At 38.7% G+C, this 13,503-nt stretch overlaps 1 protein-coding gene across 5 annotated transcripts in view; it reads left to right on the top strand.

Annotated features, from left to right (window-relative positions):
• The window catches only part of CHD2 (chromodomain helicase DNA binding protein 2), a 123,153-nt gene that overhangs the window by 36,259 nt on the left and 73,391 nt on the right, over positions 1 to 13,503 (top strand). For all 5 annotated transcript variants that reach the window (XM_082647863.1, XM_082647861.1, XM_082647864.1 and 2 more), the window contains 8 exons: positions 12 to 237; positions 1,570 to 1,670; positions 2,834 to 2,878; positions 3,052 to 3,230; positions 4,873 to 4,997; positions 7,894 to 8,110; positions 10,002 to 10,091; positions 10,958 to 11,148. In XM_082647863.1, the coding sequence (XP_082503989.1) occupies positions 12 to 237; positions 1,570 to 1,670; positions 2,834 to 2,878; positions 3,052 to 3,230; positions 4,873 to 4,997; positions 7,894 to 8,110; positions 10,002 to 10,091; positions 10,958 to 11,148 (1,174 nt within the window). The remainder of the gene's footprint in view (positions 1 to 11; positions 238 to 1,569; positions 1,671 to 2,833; positions 2,879 to 3,051; positions 3,231 to 4,872; positions 4,998 to 7,893; positions 8,111 to 10,001; positions 10,092 to 10,957; positions 11,149 to 13,503) is intronic.

Below are 13,503 nucleotides of genomic sequence, written 5' to 3'. Positions count from 1 at the left end.
TCCTTTTTCAGCCACTGGAGCTTCTACTACTGTATATGCAGTTGAAGCTAACGGAGACCCTAGTGGCGACTTTGACCCTGAAAAGGATGAAGGCGAAGTCCAGTACCTCATCAAGTGGAAGGGCTGGTCGTATATCCATAGCACGTGGGAGAGTGAAGAGTCCTTACAGCAGCAGAAAGTGAAGGGCCTAAAAAAACTAGAGAACTTCAAGAAGAAAGAGGATGAAATCAAGCAATGGTACATTATCCATCCTGGATAAAAGAAATACATTTGCAGCCTGGAGGAAGGGAAGGTTTTTAACTAGTCCATGGAGAACACAGCTATCTAGAATATCAAATTTTGCCTTTAGCATCTGAATGAACGTGGAGGCATCCACGATTACGTTTTATAAAACTGTGAGCTGAAGATAGTATATATTTTTGTGTGTAGCCACCAAGTCTGTAGAGTTTAATAATAACTAGCTTATGGAGCATTTTTCAGACATGATCTCATTAATCCTCACAGTAATCCTATGAGATTTGTACTGTTGAACAAAATGTTTTTTTGTGGGAAGAGTGAGGTACAGAGCAACTCTGTGAGAGGGCCCAGGATTGGAATTCTGGTAGCCTGAGTCCAAGGCTAACGTACTTAAGCACCTTGTTACTTTCTGTGGTTGTCCTGGGGTAGCTTGGATGTCAGGAGTTAATAATCTAGAACTCTCTGGGTTATGATATACTTAAAACTAATCTTGGTTTTACACAGTTTACAGAAAGGATGTGACAGAGATGTGCTGAAACTGTGATAGCCTGTGGTTTGTAGTTTACTTACAGCTTTGAGCATGTTAGGTTGCATCTGAGACATACGTGGGGTCACAGCATACACACAACTAAACTGACAAAAAGAAGCATAAGTTCCCCCCGAAGACATATGTGTCAGTGTCATGTGATGAGGTTATTTTGTGTTAGGAATAGGGACAAATGGGTTCCAATTCCTGTTTTATTACTATGCAAAATATGCTGCTTCAGTAAATCAGAAATTTTTTTCTTTGAGTTGAAAACAAAAATATGTATCCCTAAGATATGGGTAGTTTGTAAAGCGATTAGAATTTTAAAAATGCTTGAAAGCTATAGCAGTATTCAATTTCAGGTTGCTGGTGTTGTCGTTTTATAAGTATGAATAACTGGTTTTCTAAAAAAAGCCACATTTAATCACGCCTAAAGCCCATACATATTTGAAAAAAAGCAGGTTTTCTTGTAAATCTGGAAGAGTTTTACTGTCCTTATCTATTAAGATATATGAATTTATCACATGAATTCATCACCCAAAATAGTTATTGTTAGGTTTCTTTATTAATGGGCCACATCAGAGAGAACAACTGGTGTGTCCTATAAGTCTAAGGTTTTTAGTGTTTTCTCTAAGTCTTATGTGTTTTTCTTAAAATCTCTGGCCTAATTATTAGTAAAAGATTATTAAGGGACATATGAAAGTAAAGACTAAGTTTCCTTTCCTACCTTGACTTTGCATTGACAGATGTATATGGATCCCCCAAATCTAATAAGTATTTATTTTTTCTGTCTGTCTTCTGTCCAGGTTAGGGAAAGTTTCTCCTGAAGATGTGGAATATTTCAACTGCCAACAAGAGCTGGCCTCAGAGCTGAACAAACAGTATCAGATAGTAGAAAGAGTAATAGGTAAGTACATGGAAACTCATCTAAGCAGTGTTTGAGCTCCAGGAATAATAGAACTTTTTCTTTTGGGAGTAATGTATTTATATTTTGGGAGTAATGTATATATATTGAAAAAATGTGGGACTTCGCTGGTGGCACAGTGGTTAAGACTCTGCGCTCCCAGTGCAGGGGGCCCAGGTTCGATCCCTGATCAGGGAACTAGATCCCACATGTATGCCACAACTAAGGAGCCTGCCTGCCGCAACTAAGATCCAGTGCAACCAAATAAATAAATAAATATTTTTTAAAAATGCGTTTTTGTAGGTATACTTTTGGAGAATAGACAGATGCCTAGATTTATTTTGAAGGAAAAGCTAACAGGCTTTACCAGTAGATTTGGAGATGCGGGGAAAGAAAGAGGTGGCAAGGATGGTGCCAAGATTCTTGACCTGAGCAAATAGGAGACTAGAGGTACCATTTACTGAAATAGAAAGAATGGAAATCAAGAACTTATTTTGATATTTGTCAGTTTGATATACTTCTCAGTCATCTAAGTGGATAGTATTGTGAAGGCTGTAGCATATATGAGTCTGGAGTTTAGAACTCAGTCCGGACTGGAGATTTAAATTTGAGGATATAATCTGTATGTAGATGGTATTTAAAGCCTAAGGTTTAATGAGATAATCAAGAATGTGTACGTGGTGCGAGTAGAAGTCAGAGGGCATTCTAGCTTTTGGAAGTCAGGAAGAGAAACCAGCAGAGGAGAGTGAGAAAGGGCAGCCAGTGAGACAGGGGGAGAGCCAGGAGAGGGAGGTGTGCTGGGAGCCAGGTGATTCACGCGGCTCGGGCAGGAGGAGGCGCTGCCAGTCAAAGAGGACTGGGACTTGATCCTTCAGCTTGGCAGCAGGCCTGGCCCTGGGGAGATGGACCCATGAAGTGGTGGGGCTACAGGCCTGATGGGGTGGCTTCAGGGGAGAGTGAGGGGACAGTATGAAGAAAGCTCCCCTGGGGAGCCTTGTTGTAAAGGGGGAACAGAGAGATGGGGTAAGTGCTGGATAGGCTGCTTTTTCTTTTCTTTTTTTAAGATGTGAGATAGTAGAGTATATTTGTACTCTTATTCATAGGACCTAAAATGTCACCGTTTTCTTGGTTATGGTGATAACTTACCCAGCTTTCCATTTATTTAGCTGTGAAGACGAGCAAATCTACACTGGGTCAAACAGACTTTCCAGGTAAGCAAGACAACTTGTTTATAAATACTGTTTAGCATTTAAGAGCAGTTCATGTTTTGCAGAATATTTACAGCTTTGCCACATGGTGTTTCCTTGGTTATACATAAAACAGAATGTCACTCCTCTCCTTTAATTGACAGTTGCTGATCTGTAAATTTTTATATGTGAAATAGCTCACAGTCGGAAGCCGGCACCTTCCAACGAACCTGAATATCTATGCAAATGGATGGGACTGCCCTATTCAGAGTGCAGCTGGGAAGATGAAGCCTTGATTGGAAAGAAATTCCAGAGCTGCATCGACAGCTTCCATAGTCGGAACAACTCAAAAACCATCCCAACAAGAGAATGCAAGGTGTGGTGACTGCTGGCTTTCGAATTTTCAGGGGAAAGGTGTATTGCTACAAAGGGTTGGCCACATAGATAGATGTTGGGAAGAGAGAATACCACAAAAGTAAGTGATAATTCCTATTTTGAAGAGAAAGAAAATGACTTAACCTTGACATCAAAGGAAAATAATTAAAACAAAAGGAGAGGATGAGTTGTATAATGGCTTTGCTGACTTCTTTAATATTCTTATTTACACAATTAGGTATATCTAATATGGAGATATTGTAGAGAATACTGGAAAGAATTAAAGCACTTTAAAGAGAAGTGACGGGAAAGAGGAATGTCTGAATTCTAGGTTATAAACTAAATATATAGGCTCTTTTATTTGCTAGATTGGTTGTACAGTTCCTTTTCTTTCTTTGGAATTCATTCCCTGTGTAAATTGGTATGCTTGGGTCCTCAGTAGTAAATGTTTATGTAAGACATGGCCTCTCTCTCCAAGAGGTTGACATTCAAATTCATGGCACCAAACCTCTATCTGTGAAAAGCAGTGTGTAACTGAAGGTCAATGAGTGTGATAAAGACTATTCCAGAAGTAGGAGTCACTGAGCCACAGGGATCATTGAAGTGGTTTTAAAATGAGGAAATTGTGGTGCTTGAAGTGCCCTGTCCTTGAAGACTTGATTGGAGCTGGTTAGACAGACAGAAGGGGGCCCAGGTTATTGGCCTCCCGTGAAAGATATTAAGAGAAAGATGTTCTTATAGTCAGTAGGAGGACCACCGGACCTCAGGGTAGGAAGAGAGGGAGGTGATATTGGCGAGTCAAAGTGTGTATGTCTTGAATACCTTGGAGAGTATTTGGATTTTATTCTGTGGGTCTTCATAAGCCTACCCTCCTGAGCAGAGCAGCAGGCAGGAAACAGTATTTCCTTTAGAAAGTTTCATCTAACGGCCATGTGTTGGAGACCAGAGTAAGCAGTTGTTAAAGCCAGAAGGTCCCACCAGGAAGGTGTCGTAGAAGCCCACGGAGGGAGAATTAGTGTGAGGATGGGGGAAGTGGCAGCAGCTGGGGGGTCGGATGGGAGAAGCACTGTGGGGCAGATGTGGCAGAAGTGGACAGCCAGAGGCATCTGATTCCATTCACTGCCAGCTGCTCACAAAGGAGAGCTGCAACTAACAATAATTACCTTATCAAATACGTTATTAGGACGACACTTCTCATAATGGGGCACTATTCCAGAGAGTGCTAATCTTCAGAGAAATGTTCCCTGAGAAAAACACTACTGTGGCCAAATAACTTTGGGAAATATTCCTGAATGAGTTTCTCCTGTAAGTTCACAGCATACACAAGAATGTTGAAAAGTCATGAGCCGTGAAATTTATATAAGTTTTTAATCCATTGTTTCCCAATGCTATTTAATGATGTTCGCAAACTTACTTCAGGAAAGGAGCAATGACTAAACATTATTTCGGGATGCAATCTGGCTTTGGGAATGCAGACCACAATGCAAGAGCTCGTGGTGGGTTGGGTGTGGTTGGTGATTCAGATGTGAAATTTAAATTCTTATGCTTTGGTGTAGAGCGCAGAAATCATGGCTAGCATTTTAACATAGGAACAGGAGGAACGTTTTCTTCAAACCTGGGCTTTGTTAAATTTTGCATTTCAGGCCCTGAAGCAGAGACCACGATTTGTGGCTTTAAAGAAACAGCCGGCATATTTAGGAGGAGAGAATCTGGAGCTCCGAGATTATCAGCTAGAAGGTCTCAACTGGCTTGCTCATTCTTGGTGCAAGTAGGTAGAAAAATATGTTTGATGTTTTCTCTACTGTTTCTGGCTTTTTAAAACTGTTAGGTATAAAGAATTACTTCCTTTTCTTGTACATTATAGAAATAAAAAAATTATGTGATTGAAAAGGGCCACTTCTGGGAGTTTTCATGTATATATAATTACTAGTTTAGTCTGAAGTAAAAAGTACTTTGTTATTTAGTTATTTGGGGGTTAATTTCTCATAGCCAGAGACCTATGTCTTACTATGTTATTTATGAGTATAAATAGCAAGGTAATTTGCCCATATCTTTAGTGGGGAAGGAGTTATTCTCAGAAGAAAGAAGAAAATGTCTTTTTTCCATTCAGTTGTCTTTCTGAGCCAGGGAAACCTTTAATTTTACATAGTGGTGCTGAAGAGTGATGTGACCCCCACCCCCCCTATTGCTGTACAGGCCATCCCTTGTAGAGGAAGTTCTCTGACAGTTGGACTTGTGAAATTATCCTTTACTTTTTTGTAACAAGATCACCATAGTCTTGGAAAAAAGAAAAAGAGAGATGAGACAACGAGGTTTAAAGGTACTTTGAGGCTGTACCCATAAATTTTATTCACCAAATTCAATCGCAAATTCAAGTAGTCCCTAATTACTATGTATTAGGGACCTAGGTAGGCCTGGAGAATTTTTTTTTAAGATTTTATTTATTATTTATTTATTTTTGGCTGTGTTGGGGCTTAGTTGCAGCACGTGGGATCTCTGTTGAGGCACGTGGGATCTTTCGTTGCGGCGTGCGGGCTCTTCGTTGTGGTGCGCGGGCTTCTCTCTAGTTGTGGCATGCGGGTTTTCGCTTCTCTAGTTGTGGCATGTGGGCTCTGTGGTTGTGGTGCACGGGTTCCAGACCACGCGGGCTCTATAGTTTGCAGCACGTGGGCTCTAGTTGAGGTGCGTGAGCTCAGTAGTTGTGGTGCGCGGGTTGCCCCGAGGCATATGGGATCTTAGGTCCCTGACCAGGGATGGAACCCACGTCCCCTGCATTGTAAGGCAGATTCTTTACCACTGGACCACCAGGGAAGTCCCAGGCCTTGAGAATTTAATAGTGAACCAAGACAAGACAGGATTCCCCTGTCTTCATGGGACATACGGTGTGAGAAGTACGTTTAATGTATGTCTCCAGATTCCTTCCCCCACATGTAAACTCTTAATTTCTTAGTGTTTTATGGCAAAGCAAGAATTCTTATTTCAGAATTAGACTACAGCCTGAAGACAAAAACATGCCAGCTTCTTTTCTCAATGCCGAAAAGATGGTTTTTAAGTTACAGAGGTGCATTTACAATGACTTTCCCAATTGAACCATGTATTACTCTTTGTCTTATAAAAATTTATGTAATATTTAACGTTCAATATGAGAATCAGAGATCTTGAGGAGATTCAGTTTCTGTGACTGAGAATGGAGTGGAGGTCTGATGTTCTAAATTCCTTGAAAGTTATTTTTGTTTCAGAGAATAGTGAGACCTGATCTTCCTAAAGGACGGTTATAAGCTAGGTGGAGCCTTAAGGAGTTGTGTAACTAACCCTCTTGTTCTGTAGTTGAGGGCTCTTAGGAGCCCTTGTCCAAAGTCACACCATGTAGAGTCCTGAGCCAGCATTTTCTACTTTAAACTAATTCAGAATCAGCTGAAAAGGGCCCAGGCAGCTACTAGGCCCTGGTCATGGGAACCTTGAGTTAAGTAACATGCTGTTTTGGTCTGGTTCCAGAAAAGCAGGCAAATCAATCCAAACTTCCTTTCATGTGTATAAATGGACAGTGGCAGTTTGCTAGGGAGAGGAAATGTTGGAGAAAAGTAACCCTGTTTCCTCCCCAGTGGTGTGAAAAGGTGAGAGAAATATGAGGAAAATTACTCAAAGGAATCTCTTCTTGGTGAATTAAATGTCTTGTTTTTCTAATCGATTAAGTTGTCTTTGACTTGAATATTGGTTTTAGTTCTCTCCGGTCCACTGATTAAGCATGTATTATATATGTGTAAACCTCCCATGGCCTGATTTTCAAGAACCTTGTAATATTTTCAGACTTATGGCATACATGCAGTCCTGGTTTCCTGTCAAATGGGCTCTTTTCTATTTCTGGAACATACTTTCCTAACTCTATTTCTTTCAGTTTAAATTAACTTAATTTACTTAAAGGTTTTTTCTTAATATCTTTACAATACTTTTCTATTAGGATCCTGTTGAAATCCTGCCTCCTGCCTGTCTCCTAGAGCCTTGTTTCTCAAAGTGTGGTCCAAGCCATATACCCATAGCACAATATCCAGAAGTACTTGTTAAACAATACAGATTCTTGAGCCCTTCCCCAGATACTCTGATTCAGTAGGTCTGGGGTGGGATTCAGAGATCTGATCTGCAGCCTCCCCCTGCTGTAGAGTAGTGTATTTAAAACAAGCTCTGTGTACCTGCAGCATTTAGGTCTAGGGAGCAGTGTATGTAGCATTAAACAACCCAGTGGCCTGCAGTGGAATGGGTGGGCACTTTGAACAAAGGCACATGACTGTCAGCCTGTACGGTTCATCAGCAGTGGGGATAGCCCATCTGCCCTTGCTTTCTGTACTGATGGAACCCAAGGTCATGTGCTTGCATACACCAATATAACAAAACCTGCCTTCTCTGTTACAGGGGATAGATGTAAAAGACCAAAATGCAAGATAAAGAACATACAGTCTGAATAGGCTCTTGTAGTAATCCAAACCTTGATAATACTTAGATTACTTGTTACTCGACTGTCATACGTAGGAGAGTTAATTGCAGAGGAGAGGAAAGACATTAGAGGCTCACAACCCATGGTGACATTGTGAGGCATTGATGCCTTTGCTGTTTGTGCACGTACTGTTTTTTTGTGAACTAATGATCTTTTTGTTTTTTTCTTTCTGCAGAAGTAACAGTGTAATCCTTGCTGATGAAATGGGCCTAGGAAAGACCATCCAGACCATATCATTCCTCTCCTACCTGTTCCACCAACACCAGCTGTATGGCCCCTTTCTTATAGTCGTCCCTTTATCCACCCTCACCTCATGGCAGAGGGAGTTTGAAATCTGGGCACCAGAGATTAACGTAGTGGTTTACATAGGTGACCTGATGAGCAGAAATACGGTGTGTAAACAAAAAGAATTGGGATAGAATCTGTGTTATAAATGTATTTTTGGAAATTGACCTAAAGCCATTATAGCCTTCAGTAAAATTGTGATTCTGACACGGTGCTATGCCCCTGATATTGGGAGATTGATGTATCCCAAAAATACAATTCAGTTAGTCTTAAAAACATATGCTTACTTTGTAAAGAACAGCAACAGCAGTACATGAATGGGAATCTCTTTTAGTTGGATTGCAGTATTAAGTTTTTCTTTCCCCTGTACTTTCAAGACCACTTTATTTATAAAGGATTATAAGATAGAGTTAATGCCTTGTGGAATGTTAATATTATTTTTGCTATTTGAGCAGAGAGATATTACTGAAAATAATTGAGTTCTTAGAGTTTGTTTCCTAACCTTTTAAAATAGTGAGGTGGCATAACTTACAAGAAAGAAATAAAAGGACAGTGAGCCATTTCAGAGCTGCAGAAAAGACAATTATCTGTCTGATACCAAAGTTAACTTGAGCATCAGGAACTTAGAACACATGGGCTTAAGTTTGTCTTTGTCTGGCAAATCTTTTTCTTGATAACAACTTTTTTTAAGGTACTTACTATGTGCCAGGCCCTGTGCTGGGTGCTTTATGTATATTACCTATAATCCTTATGATAATCTTCAAAGTAGATGATATTCTTTCCAATCTCCTGTTAAAGAAATTGACTCAGAGAGTTTAACACTTGTCCCCAGGCCAGCTGGAATGTGGCAGAGCTGGGATTGGGACAAAGACACGTCTGGTCCCAGACCTTTGCTTTTTTACCACTGTGTGTATGTTGGAATAAACTGTTTCTAGGGGATTGCTTATAATAAGAGCAAGCCATCAGGAGTCCTCAACGTTTGAGAGAGATGTTACAACCATATATTACCATGCTAATGCAAATTCATTTTTATTAAATATTTTCATTAAAATTTTCTAACCTAAACTCTGGCAGACTTCATTGCTCTAATTTTGAGTTTCTAAGTCTATAGTAGTTCTTAAGTTTGTTAATCCATTCGTTAACCATTAAAAAAGTTCTAGATTGTGCAGAATTGCTTCAAGCACTACTGCATTGAAAGGTGAAGACAAAGAAAGTGAACTCTAAAAAACTGTGAAATCAGGGACATTTTCTTTTCTTTCCAGTACTCCTTTTCTTTGTTCTTCTTCCCACTTTGTGGTGAGTCCCTGCAGCTCTCCTTGACTTGTCCTCCAGTTCTTAACTTGACAACCAAGCTGTAGGAGCTCTGTCATGGGCCATTGTGCTTGCTGGGTGTCCAGTTAAATACATTATATTATACTTCAGTACGAATGTTAGTTTTTGTGTTCCTTTGCGTTGACGTGATTTTCATTCATATTAAATTGTATTTTCATCCTGTAAGCCTCCCTTTCCTTTTTCTTGGGGGCCACATCGTTCTGCTGTATGATTAATGAAATTTCTGACCAAGCCAGAGGTTGGAATTTGTTTTATTTACTAATAAAAATATTCCCTACCCAAAGAATGATCAAATTGTATTTCCTTAAGAAAGTTCTCATTCTGGGAGATTCCCTAGATAAGTTCAAGTTACCAGGGTTTTAATGGCTGATGAAATGCATTTTTGTGGTCAAATATATCGGGGGTGGAGGGGGGCAGAGGGAGGTGACAATTTATTTGAATTCTGGCAATAAAGTTTTTACTGCTCCACGATAGATCTTTTAATTCTAACTCATATTGCTCTATACTTTGGTTGCTTAGGTCAGTTTAGAATGTATAAGGTATTCATTAAATTCTAATCAGATTTAATTTTTATTTGGTATATTTATTGCATCTGTCATAAGACTTGCTGGTGATATAGAAAGGTAAAGGTAGAAATTATATCTTAATGATTGTTTTCTCTTATAGATACGAGAATATGAATGGATTCACTGTCAGACCAAAAGGCTGAAGTTCAATGCACTTATAACAACATATGAGATCCTCTTAAAAGATAAGGTGTGTAATTGGTAACCAAAAGGCTAAATTTTGGAGTGTGACTTGTCCAAATGATGGGGTCTTTGCCTCCCCCTTGCCATGTTACTTTTCTTTTCGTATTTAAAAAAAGCAAACAAATGAACAAACAAAAAAATCCATGAAGAATATTAAGGTTATTAGAAAATAAACAGAACCTTACAGTTGAAGGGGACCTTGGGTCACCTAAGCCAATTGAATTAAATAGGTGAAAGGGATTGAGGCCAGTAACTTACTGGAGATTCTAGTGAGTTATTGGAAGCTGGTCTTGAGTGCCCTCTCAGGTACTTCCCATCTTATTATTAAGCATTTCTCCAGAACAGATGTTGTGTAAGGGTCTCTGAGGAGGAGGACAGAAAAATGAATCTCTTAAAATTATCTCCTTCCCACAGTTACTAAGAAATGTATGTGCCAGGTGATCCCAGTGGTGATAATAAGCATAAACAAGTGCAATTTGGTGGCTCTTGGTGTTTCTGTGCTTCAAGGTTGGGGTGGAGAATAGGCAGAGAAGAATCTTGATTAAGGAGAGACTGCAAAATCATGTATTTTTTGTTTTTGTGTTGTTTTTGCCCAGCATACCAGTTTTTGTGTTTTCACTTTGAGGCATGCAGCAAAACCTGGCCTAAAAGACCCCCTATAGCTTTTAGATGATGATCTGCTCTTTTGAGTAGACACCAATCTGTTAACTAACGGAATAAACAGAAGAGTCCTGATATACTTTAAGTCAGTGAAGAATAAATGTTTCTATGTATACCTTCGTGATGGTATTTGTACAGAGATAATTAACACTTGAAAGTACTTTTGGGTTCCCTTCTGACCTGGTGGCTCGTTCTGTTTTGTTTTTACTTTAGACTGTGCTGGGCAGTATTAACTGGGCCTTTCTGGGAGTGGACGAAGCCCATCGGTTGAAGAATGATGACTCTTTATTGTATAAAACTCTGATTGATTTCAAGTCCAACCATAGGCTCCTGATTACGGGGACCCCTCTTCAGAATTCCCTCAAAGAGCTCTGGTCCTTGCTGCACTTTATTATGCCGGAGAAGTAAGCTCCTTCCTATGTGTTTCAAAAGATGCTAGAATGTCTGAAATGCCAATGCTCTAACTTTTTTAGTAAACCTTAGGGAAAACAGATGGCATGGTTTGGGGAAAGCAAAGCATTGAAGCAGCAACAAAAGTAGTAAAATGTTTCATAACAAATGATAGAAAGCTCAGAAATCAGTCTGTTAAGAAAGAAAGCATACTGTCTACCAAACATTTGAATCATTTAATGCTTTGGGGGAAATAATTGATAAATAGGAAACATCACACCTTCTCCCTGTTGTTATAAGGTGATCAATATAATTGAAAAAAGTATACGAGGTACACAATCTGACAAGTATTAAAAAATATCTTAAATCTAACCTTTTGATAACAATGGCACTGGATTTAGGTCTCATTAAAATCTAACTTAGTAAAGAATTGTGGAATGTCTTTACTGAAAAGATTTTTGTGGGGAAGATGGTATGCACGTTTCATAAAACTTAAAATTATCCATTGGTGTTCAATGATACTTAAAATGAAATCTAAATTCTTTACCCTGATTTGGAATACCGTACTTAGTCTGACCCATCTCATACCACTTTCTCCATTACTAATTGTGCTCCAGCCATTCTGGCCATATTTCTGTTCCTTTAACATGCCAAGCATTGCTATTCTTTTTGTCTGGAATGTTTTTTCTCCTCCTTATCTTCATATGGCCAGTCACTTATTAACATCTTTGCCTCAGCTTATATGACCACCTCCTTTTAGAGGTCTCCTCAGACCACTGAACCTCAAGTTCCTTATCAGACATGCTTATCATCCATACCCCGTTTTATTTTCTATATGGCACCTTTCTCTTTTTCATTTATTTCCTCATTCATACCATGTCATTAATTAAATTATGCATTCAGAAGTAGCAGAGATCTTATTTACTTTATTCATCCGTGGTCCACATTGCCTAGAATGGTACCTGGCATGCAGTAAACAGTTAAATTGAGAGTTGTCAAATTGACAGGTAAATGCTCCACAGTTTTGTTTTTTTTTTTAATTTAGAAAAGACTTGAGTGCCTACTGTATGCCATAAACTGAACAAATAGAGAAATGGTCCCTTTCCCCATGTGTTACCTTTTTTTTTAAATAGCCTATTGGGATATAATTTACATACCATAAAATGTACCATTGTAAATATACAAATTAATATTTTTTTAGTAAATTTATAGAATTGTGCAACCATCACCATTATCTACTTTTAGAATATTTTCCTCACTGAAAAAAGTTCCCTCTTGTCTGTTTGTAGTTAATCTCTGCCTCAACTTCTAGCCGTAGGCAATCACGAATCAGCTTTAATCTCTAGAGAATTTACCTTTTCTAGAAATTTCATCTAAATTGAATCCTAATAAGTAGTGTTTTGATTTTGGCTGCTTTTATTTAGCATAATAATTTTGAGATTCTCCCATGTTACAGAGTTTATTAGGAGTTATTTTCTTATTATGGAGTGATATTCCATTGTATGCACATCCAGTCACCAGTTGATGGATGTTTGGATTGCTTCAGTTTTGGATTATTTTGTCTTTGTGTGGACGTATGACTAGATCTATAGGAGTGAAATTGCCAGGTTGTTCAGAAAGTGTACATTTAACTTAAGAAACTACCGGCTGTTTTCCAAAGAGACTGTACCATTTTATATCCTCAGCAGAAATGTTTGACTTTTCTAGTTTGTCTGTATCATCACCAATACTTGGTGTATTGTCAGTCTTTTGGATTCTAGCTCTTCTGGTGGATGTGTAGTGGTATCTCATTGTGTTCTGACTTGCATTTGTATAATGACTAATAATATTGCACATCTTTTCCTGTGTTCATTAGCCATTTGTATATCTTTGGTGAAATATCTGTTCAAATCTTTTACCCATTTTTCAATTGGATTTTTTGCCTTCTGAGTTGAAGAGGTTTTTATTTTTATTTTTTAAGTAGTCTATATTGAAGTGCTTTATATTAGACTCAGATCTTCTCTAAGTAAAGACTGTAATACTTCATTTCTCCAATGCAGGTGGATGCCTTTTATCTTTTGCCTATTGTACTGGCTAGAACCTCCATGTTGAGTAGAATTGGTGGGAGTAGGATGTTACAGAATTTTTGTTAGGTACCCTTTATAAGGTTGAGGAAGTTTTCTTGTAATTCCTAGTGAGTGATGAATTGAGTGTTGGATTTTGTCATGTGCTGTTCTTTACCTGTTGAGGTGACCATGTGGTTTTTGCTGTTTATTCTACCAGTATGGTATGTAACATTAGTTCCTTTTTAGATTAAGCCAACCTTTTATTCCTGGGATAAATCCGAGTTGGTCAGAATGTTTAAGATTTATGTTACTTGTTTTTAAAAT

Source organism: Grampus griseus (genome assembly GCF_964374135.1).
Source record: "Grampus griseus genome assembly, chromosome: 2".
Taxonomy (NCBI): Eukaryota; Metazoa; Chordata; class Mammalia; order Artiodactyla; family Delphinidae; genus Grampus; species Grampus griseus.
The sequence above is the reverse complement of the archived record's forward strand: the minus strand, read 5'-3'. Positions and strand labels throughout refer to the sequence as shown.